Source organism: Dysidea avara, chromosome 2 (assembly GCF_963678975.1).
Source record: "Dysidea avara chromosome 2, odDysAvar1.4, whole genome shotgun sequence".
In the NCBI taxonomy this organism is placed as follows: Eukaryota; Metazoa; Porifera; class Demospongiae; order Dictyoceratida; family Dysideidae; genus Dysidea; species Dysidea avara.
In genome coordinates, this window is record NC_089273.1 from 47,837,651 (window position 1) to 47,851,461 (window position 13,811).

The following is a 13,811-nucleotide window of genomic DNA, read 5'->3' on the forward strand; positions in this document are numbered from 1 at the left end:
CTTATTGTGCATGCTGTCAGTAAAACAGTTTAATGATTAGCACCACAACCTTCCAATGATGCTATATCAATAGGATGTAGATGTAATCATTACCACAGTCACCCCACAAACTAGATAGTCAATCACCACTGCTGGCTTTCCCTTCAACTACTGTATGGAAGAAGACTGCCTGCTGACATACTTAAGTAGCATACTGGCTACCTTTCAACTATGTTTTCATACATCACTAAGGCTATCTAATTGGCTTCCTATTCCTTAGTAATCAGAATTAGTACACTGGACCACCTTGTTCGTACCCATAGTTAACCAGTCACGTGTTTGGCCACAACACATATTCAAATTTTGCACTGCTTCATCAGAAGCATTAATGGTGCATCCTGGCTAAACTGCAGCTGGTACTGATGGGAGGTCTATTCCAATTGTATCCTGATATCAACCCTGCTCCTGCTACTACCACAGTATATTATTACACTTAATTCACCCTGCAACTTAGAGCATGTATGAAAATACTCATATTGTGGATGTGTACATGCATGCACATATGGGATACATGCGTGTACATTTATATTATGTTGTGTGTGCTCTATATAATGCTGCTTGTATACGTGAAAAGTCAGTTAAAGATGTTTACTCTGGCTTGTATAGGTAGTAGTATAACCCAGGGTCGTGCTTGGGTGGAAAGTCATTTCCCATGCCTTTCTATGGCCTGATACACGCAAGCTATGTCAAAAGTCTGAAAATCCCCTTTTGCCATTCAAAAGTATTCACCAACCCCTCTAATATACATATAACTTCCCAATTTAAGTCCCAGCCTACAATTTTGGTTAGGTTTTCCCATGGCAGACAGAGTCCTTATACAACTACCAACCCCACCACCATCAGATGACGGTGGTGGATAAACCACTCAGTAACACCTGTGTGGGACAAAGATTGGTGACAAGTATGTTAGAGGTGAGTGAACTACGTTAATCGCAGTATTGTACATGGCATAGTTTCATTTGCAGTTGAACTTGATAATACATGCTTCTTAAAGTGATACTGTCATGTTCCAAGGAAAAGGAAGAATTATCAAGAATGTCCTCAGAGAATGCCTTATTTTTGCAAGAGAAAGGACACTTGATTTCTAAAACACGACACAATAGACTGAGGCACTTGAATGGGAATTCTGGATCCAAAATAAGACTACATTGGATCGCCATAAATTTTTCATGACAAGCTTGCATTTTTTCTGTATATGCTACCTTGGCAATATCTTCATGCTTGCACTCATACTGTAAGGCATGCAGAGGAAGTAAACTCAGGATAGCATGTAACTTTGATCAGAGAAACAGATTGTTGCTAGTGTGCAAGGCTTCATGCAACTTGGGTACTGTTATCCTACCTGTACATATATTGGTCAAACCAAGCACGACATTTACTCTGATCTCTTGTATGCTCCTCCACCATGACTGCTTGGTTAATGTGAAAGATACAGACCCATAAATATGCTCATATTTGGTAAAAAGGTCATTCAATGTCAGTTCCATTGCTCTTGGATCATGCAGGTCTGTTAAAGGTTTAGATAAACCCCAGATTCTGTTTGTGGGACATACAAGTCATTATACTCTGCCATCAATCACAGCACAATTGCTTTTCCCAGTCCTTGAGACATTTCATTATGAAAAGTGGCTAAATCAGAATCAGTAGACTTAGGAATAGATAATTAAACTTCTTACTTTTGTTTAGTTGCTCGTGTGTATAAAGACTGGGTGTCAGTTTGAGGTAGTTTATACATCTCAAAGCATACATCACATCTGGACATTCATGGCTCATGCCCATTAGTCTAGGCTATACCTCAGATTACCTTGTTTTAGAGTATAAAGTACTGTAATTATTAAAGCTTTCCAATTTTTTTTGCTGATTCCAAATTTGGAGAGTGCCAGATGTGAAACATTGACCATTTTGAGAAAATATAATGTGGAACTCAAAAATCTATGCAATCATGGATGCATTGGTTCTTTAAACAATTTAAAGGTAATGCAGAAGCCAAGATGATTGCATCACAAATAAAAAATATACTGATATTCAGAAAAATGAGGTATCCCATGGTTTGCATGCTCAGTTCTTTCTTGCTTGGCTATGCAGATTCTCATGCACTGTCTGATATTACTACTTTCATTGGGTTTTGGCAGCTAGCTTGTCAGTTGTGGTTGCAAAACTAGATGCAAAATGGCACTCTGTTCTTATGTTAAATATTCCTAACCTGCTCAGAGTTTTGCGAATGTATGGGAGACGAGGTTGAGCACCTCATCCAGTGCAGTTAACTGTCCTGGTGGGGTACCAACTGGTCAAGGTTCTTATCCATTCATCTCCAAACTGTGCTGCGATGGATCCAAATCTGGGGGCGAAGACATGCCAGCAGACTTCCACATGCTGTTTGGAAATGGGTACATTGGCAGTGAAGTTTGAATGTGGCCATAGTGGGTGGCAGGCTGCTCAGCTTGAGTGGTATATTGCGTTGGCCAGCAATTTTCCTTTTGAAGATGTCTGCACGCATGTTTTTTAGTGATGTCCCTTGTTCCTTGCTATATAGTGTGGCTACAAATCTGAGGCATGAGTCTTTGACCTCATCTAGTGATGCAGCTAGGTCACCTAGACAGAGATTATCTGTGAATGTCATCAGCCTTTTCAATACAGTTGCCTTGCCTATACTAGCAAGAGGAGCCAGTGTCGCACCCACTCAAAGCATGTGCTCCAAGAAAGTTGGGAATTAATGCATCATGCTGTTGTGCTACCTCATTGGTATCAATAATTACATGGCTTCCAGAACATCCTTCCACTCTCACATGAATGCTATGTGGCAAGCTACATACATGAGTATGCAGGTGATGAACTAGAATGAGGAGCACATCCATATCATCAGATACCATGCTAATTGGGAAATGTCCCATTGCAGCTTCTTGAATCATGTGATATGCCATAATAACATCAGCTTCTTCATGAATTATTGGTGTTAGCCATTCACCTATGCCAACTTGTACTGGATGTGGCTCAGGACCAGTTACGACAACACGCTTTCCATGTGGGATCTGACCTAAACACAATTGATCAACAATCATTTGAATGATTTGCTTCTTGTTGGCACTCACATTCAACACCAGGCTTGCTTGGGTAGAGGTGACCCTTCTGTTAACTTGTAAACAAAACTTAATCCTTTCTGTTGTGTTGTCCAACACCCTGATTTTGTACTCATGTTGTAGTATCTGTCAAAACCACATGTAAAATTGTTGTGGTTTCTATTCCTCCATGATACTCGTCATTGCTGCATTGATTAAGCCAGACACTGTTGCTGGTGAAGTAGGCTAGGAACAGTCCAAAGCAAAGCACAGCCATTCAGGATTACTACCTTGGGAAGTTACCTGTTCTGATTTCCACCACACATCACCTACAGCTTGGTCTTTAACACAGATTTGCTAGTCTTTCTCATTTCGTTACTATCATCAAAGAGAGCTGTTGGGTGTGGAGCTAATTCATGACAGAATAAAGTCTCCATATATATAGAAACAGTCTCTCTTGCCGACTCCAATAACACATGTATAAATGAATTCAGTATCCGCAGTATGCATAGTTTAGTAGTCTGTCTTGTTGCTGCTATCATGGTCTTCACTTTTTTGGTCAGTCATTTGTGGAATCCAGCTGGCCACTGTCTAACATATTCTAACCACTGGTTAGTTCATATTTCCATGTAATTATGAACATTCACTGCTGCATCATAAACAAACAGCTCTACCAGAAAATATGTCAACAAAACCATTGACTAGATGCTTTGTCACTTTCTACATCAATGTATATTGATTTCATTCTATCTGCAGCATCGACTTTGATGCATGTATGCCTTTCCTCCTTGTGAGAAGTCACAACATACTGTTCTTCACCATCTTTCATTGCTTCTAGGTCATTCATCAGCTGAACACAAGTGCATATGGGAAAGAGCCGAAATGGCCAGAGTAGATTCATTCATTGTAGAGCCAACAATGCCTGCTGGTCCATGACCATATCACATGTTATTGTTATTAGCGCTTTACAATGAAAGGTTGTCTCAATAAAGAGATCGGCATTCTAAAAGACATTCTGGTGATTCATGACATGCTCACCAGCCATGAACTTCTTGAGCATTGATGGATGAAGTCACTGCATAGACTGAAGGTAGTATAGACCATATTGTACATAGTTGAAATGACTAGATGCAAAGAAATTTGGTGACATTTCTTCAGCAGCACACAAATGGAGTGGCCAATCTCCTTCCGTTTCTGCTCGAACCAACACAATATGCATGCATATGCAGTGATGATGTCATTACTTACCTTATAAGGGAAACTGAAACTGATTATTTTATTTTAGGAGCTAATAGGTCCTATTCTACCTATTTATAGCTATAAATACTACTGTGAAAGGATTGATGTGGATGGCTTGCCCTACAGCTAGGGAAAAATTGGTAGGGTCATCTTTGATTCTATTTATAGACAAATGCTCAAGGTTTAGACTCTGGCACCCATCAGATTTGGATTCAGCAGGTACAAATTGACTTAGAACAGCTTAAACAATTACTTTATATTGAAAAACAAGGTTGACCTGAAAATCTAAGTTTCTATCCTGGACTACATGCACTCAATAGCTAGTGTTTCAGTATTAGGATCTTCCTCGCAACAAATCAGCTTCAATTTATCGAGGTATCGAGTAACTAAACTTCTTGATCTCAGTCACAAGCGTATCGGTTTGTGGTATGGAAGTGACTACCCCTTGTTGCTGTTGTAAACTGATACAGTACCCCCTACAAATGACAATGTCGCATCTTACATTAATTAATTTTGTGAGAGTTAGGCGCTTAGAAATAATTACCACGCCCCCTGCATAAGCTCTATACTGATACTAACAACAACCTGATTATGATAACGATACCCAACACAAATTATTTACCAATGCAAATATATAATTTCGCAAAATATATTTAACAAAATAAAACACTAAAATCATTGAATATACCAAATGATTTATTGAATATACCAAATAATTCATTGTACATACCTAATAATTCATTGAACATATCAAATAATTCATTGCACATACCAAATAATTCATTGCACATACCAAAAAATATTCATTGAACATATCAAATAATTCATTGAACATATCAAATAATCATATTAAAACAAATGGCCTACCATAGTGTACATAGGGAATAAATGTGCATTAGTATATCTGCAGGTATAGGCTAGTTTCACTACTTTTTATCTTTTGCTACTTTTTTCCTTTAAGCCCTAATTCAACTTAAAATTCTAATTTTCCTTTTTACATTTGGAACAACGTTTTTAACTATTCTGACTGCTGTATTAGCGTAAGTGACTGCTCTATTACAGTATCTTGATCTTATTTGTGAAAACTGTAAATATTCATGCTATACTTTTCACTTGAAATGCAACCGAGATGTATACAGGGTTCATTATTTTCTTTTTTTGCACACACATTGCACTTTAATCTAAAATTTTGAACATAGTCCGATTATGCTGCCATAATGCCGGATGCATTTTCCATTTACTGTATATTGTGTAAACAATCCTACAATTTTTGTCTACTAAACAAAACAATCCATAACAGCAGTTTAGAAACTACAATAATTACAAGTTTGGTGCATTATTTAATACATGATTCTCAACTTTTTTTCTAGTTCCAATTCATAGCCCTACAGAGTTTGATGAAGGTATGTTACAGTAATCACAAAGTAATTCTGTGCTATCATCTATGCTTTTTACAGAGCCAACTTTAGATGAATTTGATATGATTGTAACTAATATAACCAAGGATTTAAATTGGGAGCTATTTGCTAAACGCCTATTACCTATTAATGAAAAAGATCTTGAGGAGCTTAAAAAGTCTCAAGGTTATAAAAATGGCTGCTGCAATCAGGTTTTCACAAAGTGGTACGTAACAACAACAACAAGTGTTAGGAGTTGGCATACAATAATACAAGCATTGAAACTTAGTGGAGATTCAAAGCTATTAGGGACAGTAGAAACAATTGAAAACATAATTAATGGTGAGTTTTGTATGTAATGGTATATACTTGTACAGGAGTTTCATTAAGCAAACTTGGTAATTTCTTACTAATCACATACCCCATACTAATCACATGCCCCACAAGTAGTAAATTTTGACAGAGAAAGTTTGCAACACCAGAATGATGGTCATAGGTGTATGACACAGACTGCAGCAAGTGAAGTCACAGTTCCTCAATTCCCAAAATATTCTCCCTTTTAGGTGTAGCTGCATATAATGCAGAAACAATTATGTTCAATCTATTAATCCACGCATAATTATCACTTCTCAAATATCTGTTTGTGTTTTGGTATGCAGTTACATCAGTTGTGTGGGATGAGATTACGTGTTACAGTGTCTCCAGTGTGTAAACATCCATATGGTAAACTGATACTAATCACATGCCCCACAAGAAGAAATATCACTATTAGAGCTATAACGTAAATTGTGTACAAGCTGCACTACATTTTTAACTGTTTGCTATTGAGTATGTTTATGGCATTCATATGTAACTTACTAACTTTAGTGCAGTCACGTTACACCACGCAGCCCACAAGAAGAAAATAGCATTTTATATAGTTGCTCACCTGGTCATGTATGTGTGTGTTTACACAATCTCACATCATCATGACCAAATAAGGTAATGTACTGCAATCTGTATACAGTGGTTTAATTGAGTATTTGGGAAGCCAGCAGTCTCAACTATCGATAAACTGGAACAATGTTCCACATGGCAATCGACAAAATTAGCCTGCTGTTATCTTCCATACATTTTCTAGGGTGAGATCTAACATTGGGGCTAGAGTAGCTACACGCACACCTAGTTGCTATAATCACGAGGAAACTCACCAGAAGAGCACTACCTTGACTAGGTTACCACTATAAAAAGAAAATTCTAGTGCCTGAACTATTTGCAGGATACATAACTCATTGTGCCACTTTTCAATGAAATTTATGAGAAGAAATTCCGTAACTTATTGATTATCCCACAGCGTTATTCAGAAATTGCACTAGTCGTTGTGCACTAGTCATGGTCTGGAATGTCCCGTGTATTTTGTAGTATTCAGCAATACATTTTCTCCAATATAATCATCACTCATCATAGCATCCTGAACATTGATATGATTTTGGAAAACCTATGTTTTTGGCATGTTGGTAAAATTAAGCAATGGATGTTTACCTGTCTTGTGTTAAAATTTCAGCTTGACGTTTTGAATCATTCCACAGATGGCTATTTATACTGTCCAATGTATTGCATCTAAACTTACATGGTAATGCATTGATTTCTGAGAGTGTCAAATGGTGACAAATCGCTTTGTTGTCAAATACTGCCATCTAAAAATATTTTTTAAAAATTATTTCTGAAAGTTTTATCAAGTGTTCTTGGTACTTTTCTTTGGATAAATATTTTTTAAAGACTTGGTTTAGTCATTGTGACTGGGCCTGCAAAATAGAGCATGTGGACACATAAAATTTTGCTACTATTTCAAACTTCCATGAAACGTTTTCAGGAATTTTGGTATTGCAATACAATTTTAAGTACTTATTAAACATTTAATTGGTTTTATAATGAAAGATACATAATGCAAATTTTCATTCCTGGTACTGAAATATAATCAGATATGTGATGCGGTGTAGTTTGTTCCCACATACAGTACCCTATTTTTGCAGGCCCGGTCACAATTGATGTCCCACGCATGTGAAATTACTACATGGTCTGATATAATCATTCATAATTATCTCCTGCAAAAAGAAGTTTTAGGCATAAAATGTCACAGCAAGATGGTTTAATAGTTGCTTTATCTAGTTGTAGGAAAAGTAGTTTAAAATTCTTTCCTGCAACTTTTGCATGTGCTCAAAAGGTAGGTTTTCCATAATCTGGAAAGACACACACAGTATTAGGTCCAAAAGTTAGTGCACCACACCGTGACTATATTGACAGTAAGAAACAAAATGTAATTTTCAGACATATGTATGTTAGCTCTGAAATCTCTTATCCAATTGGAATCTCATTGCTGTAAAAGTACGGAGTTTAATTTTTCTTCATTTTTTCTTCTACTCTTTTAGCAAACTTTGCAAAATCTACCATAAAATGCAAACACGTAATCTGAAATTGTGACCGGGCCTGCGAAAACAGGGCATGTGGGCACAAACTACACCCCATCACTCTTCAGGTCATATCGCAGTGCTGGAATAGTATTTTTGCATTCTGTAACTTGCATCATGATGCCAATTAAATACTGACTAGGAGCTGAAAATTGCAATACCATAGCATAATGGTACAAAAAGTTATGAGTGATGAAAGTGTGAAAAATTAGGCAAAAATCATGTGCCCACATGCCCTATTATCGCAGGCCCGGTCACAATTGGTACAGTTAAAGAGCTCATTAAACTAAATCTTAGTACCAAGTTTGGTGGAAATTCAAGAACAATCACAGAGTTATAACCATTATTTGCATAAAATTAGATCAAAATTTTGTCACACCCACAGGGTAGGAATCAGTTAAAAAATTGCTATGTACATAGAGGGAGTAACCATGGTAGGAGTGCATTTTTGTGGTTTGAAAGGAATTGAAATAAAGACCATGGATATATGACACAGAACCCAGTCTATGTCACAAGTATGTGATTGAGTTTCATTAATAAGGAAAATATTAATTTTAATGCCTACCAGGTAAATGACTTTGAAGAGTGATCTGAAAAAATCACCCTGTGGAGATTTCAGCTACAAACAGTCACCCAGTAAAGAGCTCAACTGTACTTTTTTTTTAAATTTATTAATGCTTTACAGCACAAGTGCTGAAGGTCTGTAGGACACCTGGTCCTACAGCCTGCTCAAAGACTTTAGCTACATAAGCTGTGTTTGAAAAGTTGGAGAAAGGAGAAAAAAATCCATGACTGGACCTACAGAAGCTGTAGGTAGCCTCGATTTACACTCGAACGCTTACAGGAGTCTACCAGGTGGTCAGGATGTTTTCTCCTTGTTATTTTCATGCAATTATATCCATAGGAATTCTAGAGAGTAACTCATTACCTCTAATTACCCCAAGTAGAATATAACAGGTACTGTAGAGTACAAAAAAAAATTACCCTGTGAAGTACAAAAAAGCTACTCTGTAGAGAGAGCAGCTAGAAACAAGTCATCTGTTACAAAGAGATCCATCAGAAGAATTTCAGCTACAAATATAATCTAAATCAAAACAGCCAAGCTGTAAAAAAAACGTGCGGTGCCTCAAAAAGATGTGAAATCCAAGGTGGCAGCCAAGAAATGGCTGTGATGGTAGGTTAATGGCAAAAATTTTAATTACAACAATTCAGGTGAATTTGCATTTCCTCCTCCATTAGGATTTGGCACCAAATTCACCTGAATAGTGGTAATTAAAATTTTTGCCATTAACCTACCATCACAGCCATTTCTTGGCCGCCACCTTGGATTTCACATCTTTTTTCATCCTGGCCTTTTTGTGGGCCGCACTCTTTTTTTTTACAGCTTGGCTGTTTTGGTTTAGATATCACTTCTTTTTGTATTGCAAGCCACAAATTCGGCCATTAACTGGCTTCCTTCTAACTTTTTTTTTTTTCTTCTTTTCTTTTCTGCAGGGATTGTGGAACAAAGGAAGAAATGTTGTGTACAGCTTTTTGTCTGATTAAATATATTTGTATATTTGTAACTGAATTTTGGAAAATCACCCAAATGGGCATGCATGAAATAATTAGAATTTTCACTTTTAGTGGGTTGCTAATAAGCGCAGGGCACAGTTCTGAAAATATTTCAAGAATTTTCTTGTAATTTAAGGTATTGAGAATGGCATAAAACCATCAACAAGTAGATTAATTTTGCAGTAAAAAGTTTGTGATTTGATCATTAAATATTTTAGGTGTCAAATGCACCCATATGGGTGATTTTCCAAAATTCGGTCACATTTAACAATAAAAGATAATCATACTCTAGATAATAAAGCTGCACCGATACCGATACTTTATCGGTATCGGTACTGATATCGGGATCGGATCGGTATCAGTCTTCTATCTTAACAATTGGCACTGCATACACATGATGATTTAAGATGGCGGATCGGGACACAAAGAGAAGCCCTATTTGGAAATATTTTGAGGTTTGTGGCGATGATGATTCGAAGACGGTTTGTAAAACTTGTAACGATAAAGTATCTAGAGGCGGTAGTGTTCGAAAATCATATAATACTACAAACCTTCGTAAACACTTGGAGCAACGTCATAAAGACAAACACAAAGAGCTGATGGAGCTTGAGGAGTGTGAGCGGTCACAGAAACGATTACGGGAAGAAGAAAGCAACACTGTACAACCAAAAATTGATGAAACCCTGTGCGCATTAAATCCCTACAGTTGGACAAGCCAGCGCCACGTGACTATCACACAGGCAGTTGGACGAATGATTGCAATGGACTTTCAGCCGTTTTCTATTGTGGAGGATGAAGGTTTCCAACTGCTTTTACGAGTACTGGATAGACGATACCAACTTCCCAGTCGCAAACACTTTTCTGAACATATCATTCCTAAGATGTACACTGAATTGAAGGAAAAGGTTAGCACTGTCATAAAATCTGCAAAGACGTTGGCTCTTACAACTGATTGCTGGACATCACGCTCTACTGACTCTTACATTAGTATCACTTTGCACTTCATTGATGACAAGTTCAAGAGACAACTAGTTGTCTTAGATACATTTCCAATGTGTGAGAGGCACACTGCTCAGAATCTGTTGAGCAAAATTTTATCTATACTTGAAGCATGGATGATTGATAAGAAATGTGTGACCTGCTTTGTCCGAGATAATGCGGCTAATATCACTGCTGCTGTCCAAGATGGAGGATTTGTTCACATTGGATGCATTGACCATACCTTACAGCTGGTAATTAATGATGGTTTGAAAGACGAGGTGGTAGCTGGTATATTAAAGTCTGTGAAGTCAATTGTGAGTCATTTTCATCAATCTACTTCCTCCCGTCAACTTCTTAGCAATGCTCAGACCCAATTACAATTACCTGTACATCAGTTGTGCCAAGAGGTGAGTACATGTTGGAACTCAACATTTTACATGTTATAGAGGATAAGTGAACAGCGCCGTACCATTACTTCTGTTTTGCCAGATACAACTTGTTCTACAGAGCTCACTATAATCCATCCAGCAATTGATATTGTTGTTACACCCATTTGAGGAATTTCTCGGGAGTTTGAGCATGCAGATGCTAGCATTAGTCTAGTAATCCCAGGTATTAGAATGCTGTGCAAGCACCTCAGTAAACCAGTGACAGATGATGAAAACAAATCGGTAAGGAATGTTCATGAAGGAGTAGCATCATCTCTACAAACCCGGATTGAATTGTGGGAACTTCACTCCGTGGCCATCCCTCCTAGATCCTCGCTTCAAAATTAAAGGGTTTTCATCTGCGTCGTTTGCTGAGTTAGTAAAGTCCAAAGTTTTAGAAAAGGCCGAAGAAATAGCTGATCCTGCAAGAGGAAATCCTGAAGATAATGAATCTGTTGAAGAATACCACACACGAAACAAGAAAAGCAAAGAATCTTCATTGTGGGAGGAGTTTGATGTTGACAAAGATGATTCAGACTAGCCTATATTGTCAGGAGAAGAGAAAGAACTAGAGCAGTATCTAAGTATACCCCGTCTACCACATGCTGACGATCCCTTAAATTTTTGGAGGATACATGAGACACGTTTTCCCCACCTTACACAACTTGCAAAAACAATCCTTGGGATTCCACCTACCTCAGCAGAGTCTGAACGTGTCTTGAGTTGTGCAGGTAGAATTGTGATACCTACGCGTACCTGTCTTGATCCACAGAAAGTTAGGATGTTGGTTTTTTTGCACAAAAACAACTCTCACATTTAACTTTTGTAGTTGTGCTTTATGTTATTGGTGCATGTACACTGTATTATCATTATGACTGTTCTCTGTGAACATGTGTATATGTTGTGACTTTTAGTAACTTGTTTGCAATAACTTTTTTCAGTGACTTGTTTTCAGCTACCCGTTTTGTTTTCAGTACCTTTTTTCAGTGATTTGCTTTCAGTTACCTGTTTTCAGTAAGTTTTCAGTAACTTGTTTTCAGTAAGTTTTCAGTAACTTGTTTTCAGTAAGTTTTCAGTAACTTGTTTTCAGTAAGTTTTCAATAACTTGTTTTCAGTAACTTGTTACTTGTTTTCAAATGATATTATAGCTACTCCTATCAGTAACTCAAGATATTGTCTATCGGTTGAACTTTTGAAATATCAGTGGTTTTCTTAACATCAGTTTATCAGAAAACCTGTATCGGTAAAAAACAGTGTATATCGGATATCGGTATCGGGTATGAAATGTGGTATCGGTACAGCCTTAGTAGATAATAAGGTGATTTCTTATACATAACTGAACTGCAGCTGAAACTCCCATTGTTTGTAGCTGAACTATTTTCAGAGTGACTTGTTTTTAGCTGAACTCTCTACATGGTGATTTGTTTCCAACACATATTTCTACAGGGTGATTTGTTTGTAGCTGATCTCTATAGGGTAACTTGTATCTAGCTGATATCTCTACAGGGTGACTTGTTTGTAGCTAATCTCTCTACAGGGTGATTTGTTTATAGCTGAACTCTCTACATGACGGTTTCTTTGTAGCTGAACTATCTACAAGGTAACGTCTTCTAGCTGATCTCTCTACAGGGTGACTTGCTTGTAGCTGAACTTTCTACTTGATGGTTTCTTTGTAGCTGAACTCTCTACAAGGTAACTTCTTCTAGCTGATCTCTCTACAGGGTGACTTCTTTGTAGCTGAACTCTCTAAATGATGGTTTCTTTGTAGCTGCATTCTACACAAGGTAACTTCTTCTAGCTGATCTCTCTACAGGGTGACTTGTTTGTAGTCAAACTTTTTACATGATGGTTTCTTTGTAACTGAACTCTCTACAAGGTAACTGAACTCTCTACAAGGTAACTTCTTCTAACTGATCTTTCTACAAGGCGATTTATTTGTAGCTGAATACTCTACCGGGTAGTTTGTTTGCAGCTGAACTCTCTACATGGTGGTTTCTTTGTAGCTGAACTCTCTACAAGATGATTTGTTTCTAGCTGATCTCTCTATAGGGTAACTTGTTTGTAGCTGAACTCTCTACAGGATTGTTTCTTTGTAGTTGAAACTTTGTACAAGGTGACTTCTTATAGCTGAACTATCTACACAGTGATCTTTTTGTAGCTGAACTCTCTACAGGGCAATTTGCTTGTAGCTGAACTCTCTCAAGATGATTTGTTTCTAGCTGATCTCTCTATAGGGTAACTTGTTTGTAGCTGAACTCTCTACAGGATGGTTTCTCCGTAACTGATCTCTCTACAGGGTGACTTGTTTATAGCTGAACTCTCTACAAGGTGGTTTTTTGTAGCTGAACTCTCTACAAGGTGACTTCTTCTAGCTGATTTCTCTACAGGGCGATTTGTTTGTAGCTGAATTCTCTACAGGGTGATTTGTTTGCAGCTGAACTCTCCACATGATGGTTTCTTTGTAGCCGAGCTCTATGCAGAGTGATGTGGCTGTAGCTGAACTCTCTACAGGGTGATTTGTTTGTAGCTGAACTCTCTACAAGGTGATTTCTTCTAGCTGATCTCTCCATAATGTAACTTCTTTTAGTTGATCTCTCTACTGGGTGACTTGTGTCTAGTTGTGCACTTACAAGGTGATTTGTTTGTAGCTGAATAATCTCTACAGGATGG

General features: G+C 37.5%; 1 protein-coding gene across 1 annotated transcript in view; it reads left to right on the forward strand.

The window, feature by feature from the left end:
• LOC136247505 (uncharacterized) overlaps positions 1 to 13,811 on the forward strand; it is a 224,227-nt gene that overhangs the window by 186,235 nt on the left and 24,181 nt on the right. The window contains exons 17-18 of the mRNA XM_066039228.1: positions 5,705 to 5,737; positions 5,792 to 6,073. Of these exons, the coding sequence (XP_065895300.1) occupies positions 5,705 to 5,737; positions 5,792 to 6,073 (315 nt within the window). The remainder of the gene's footprint in view (positions 1 to 5,704; positions 5,738 to 5,791; positions 6,074 to 13,811) is intronic.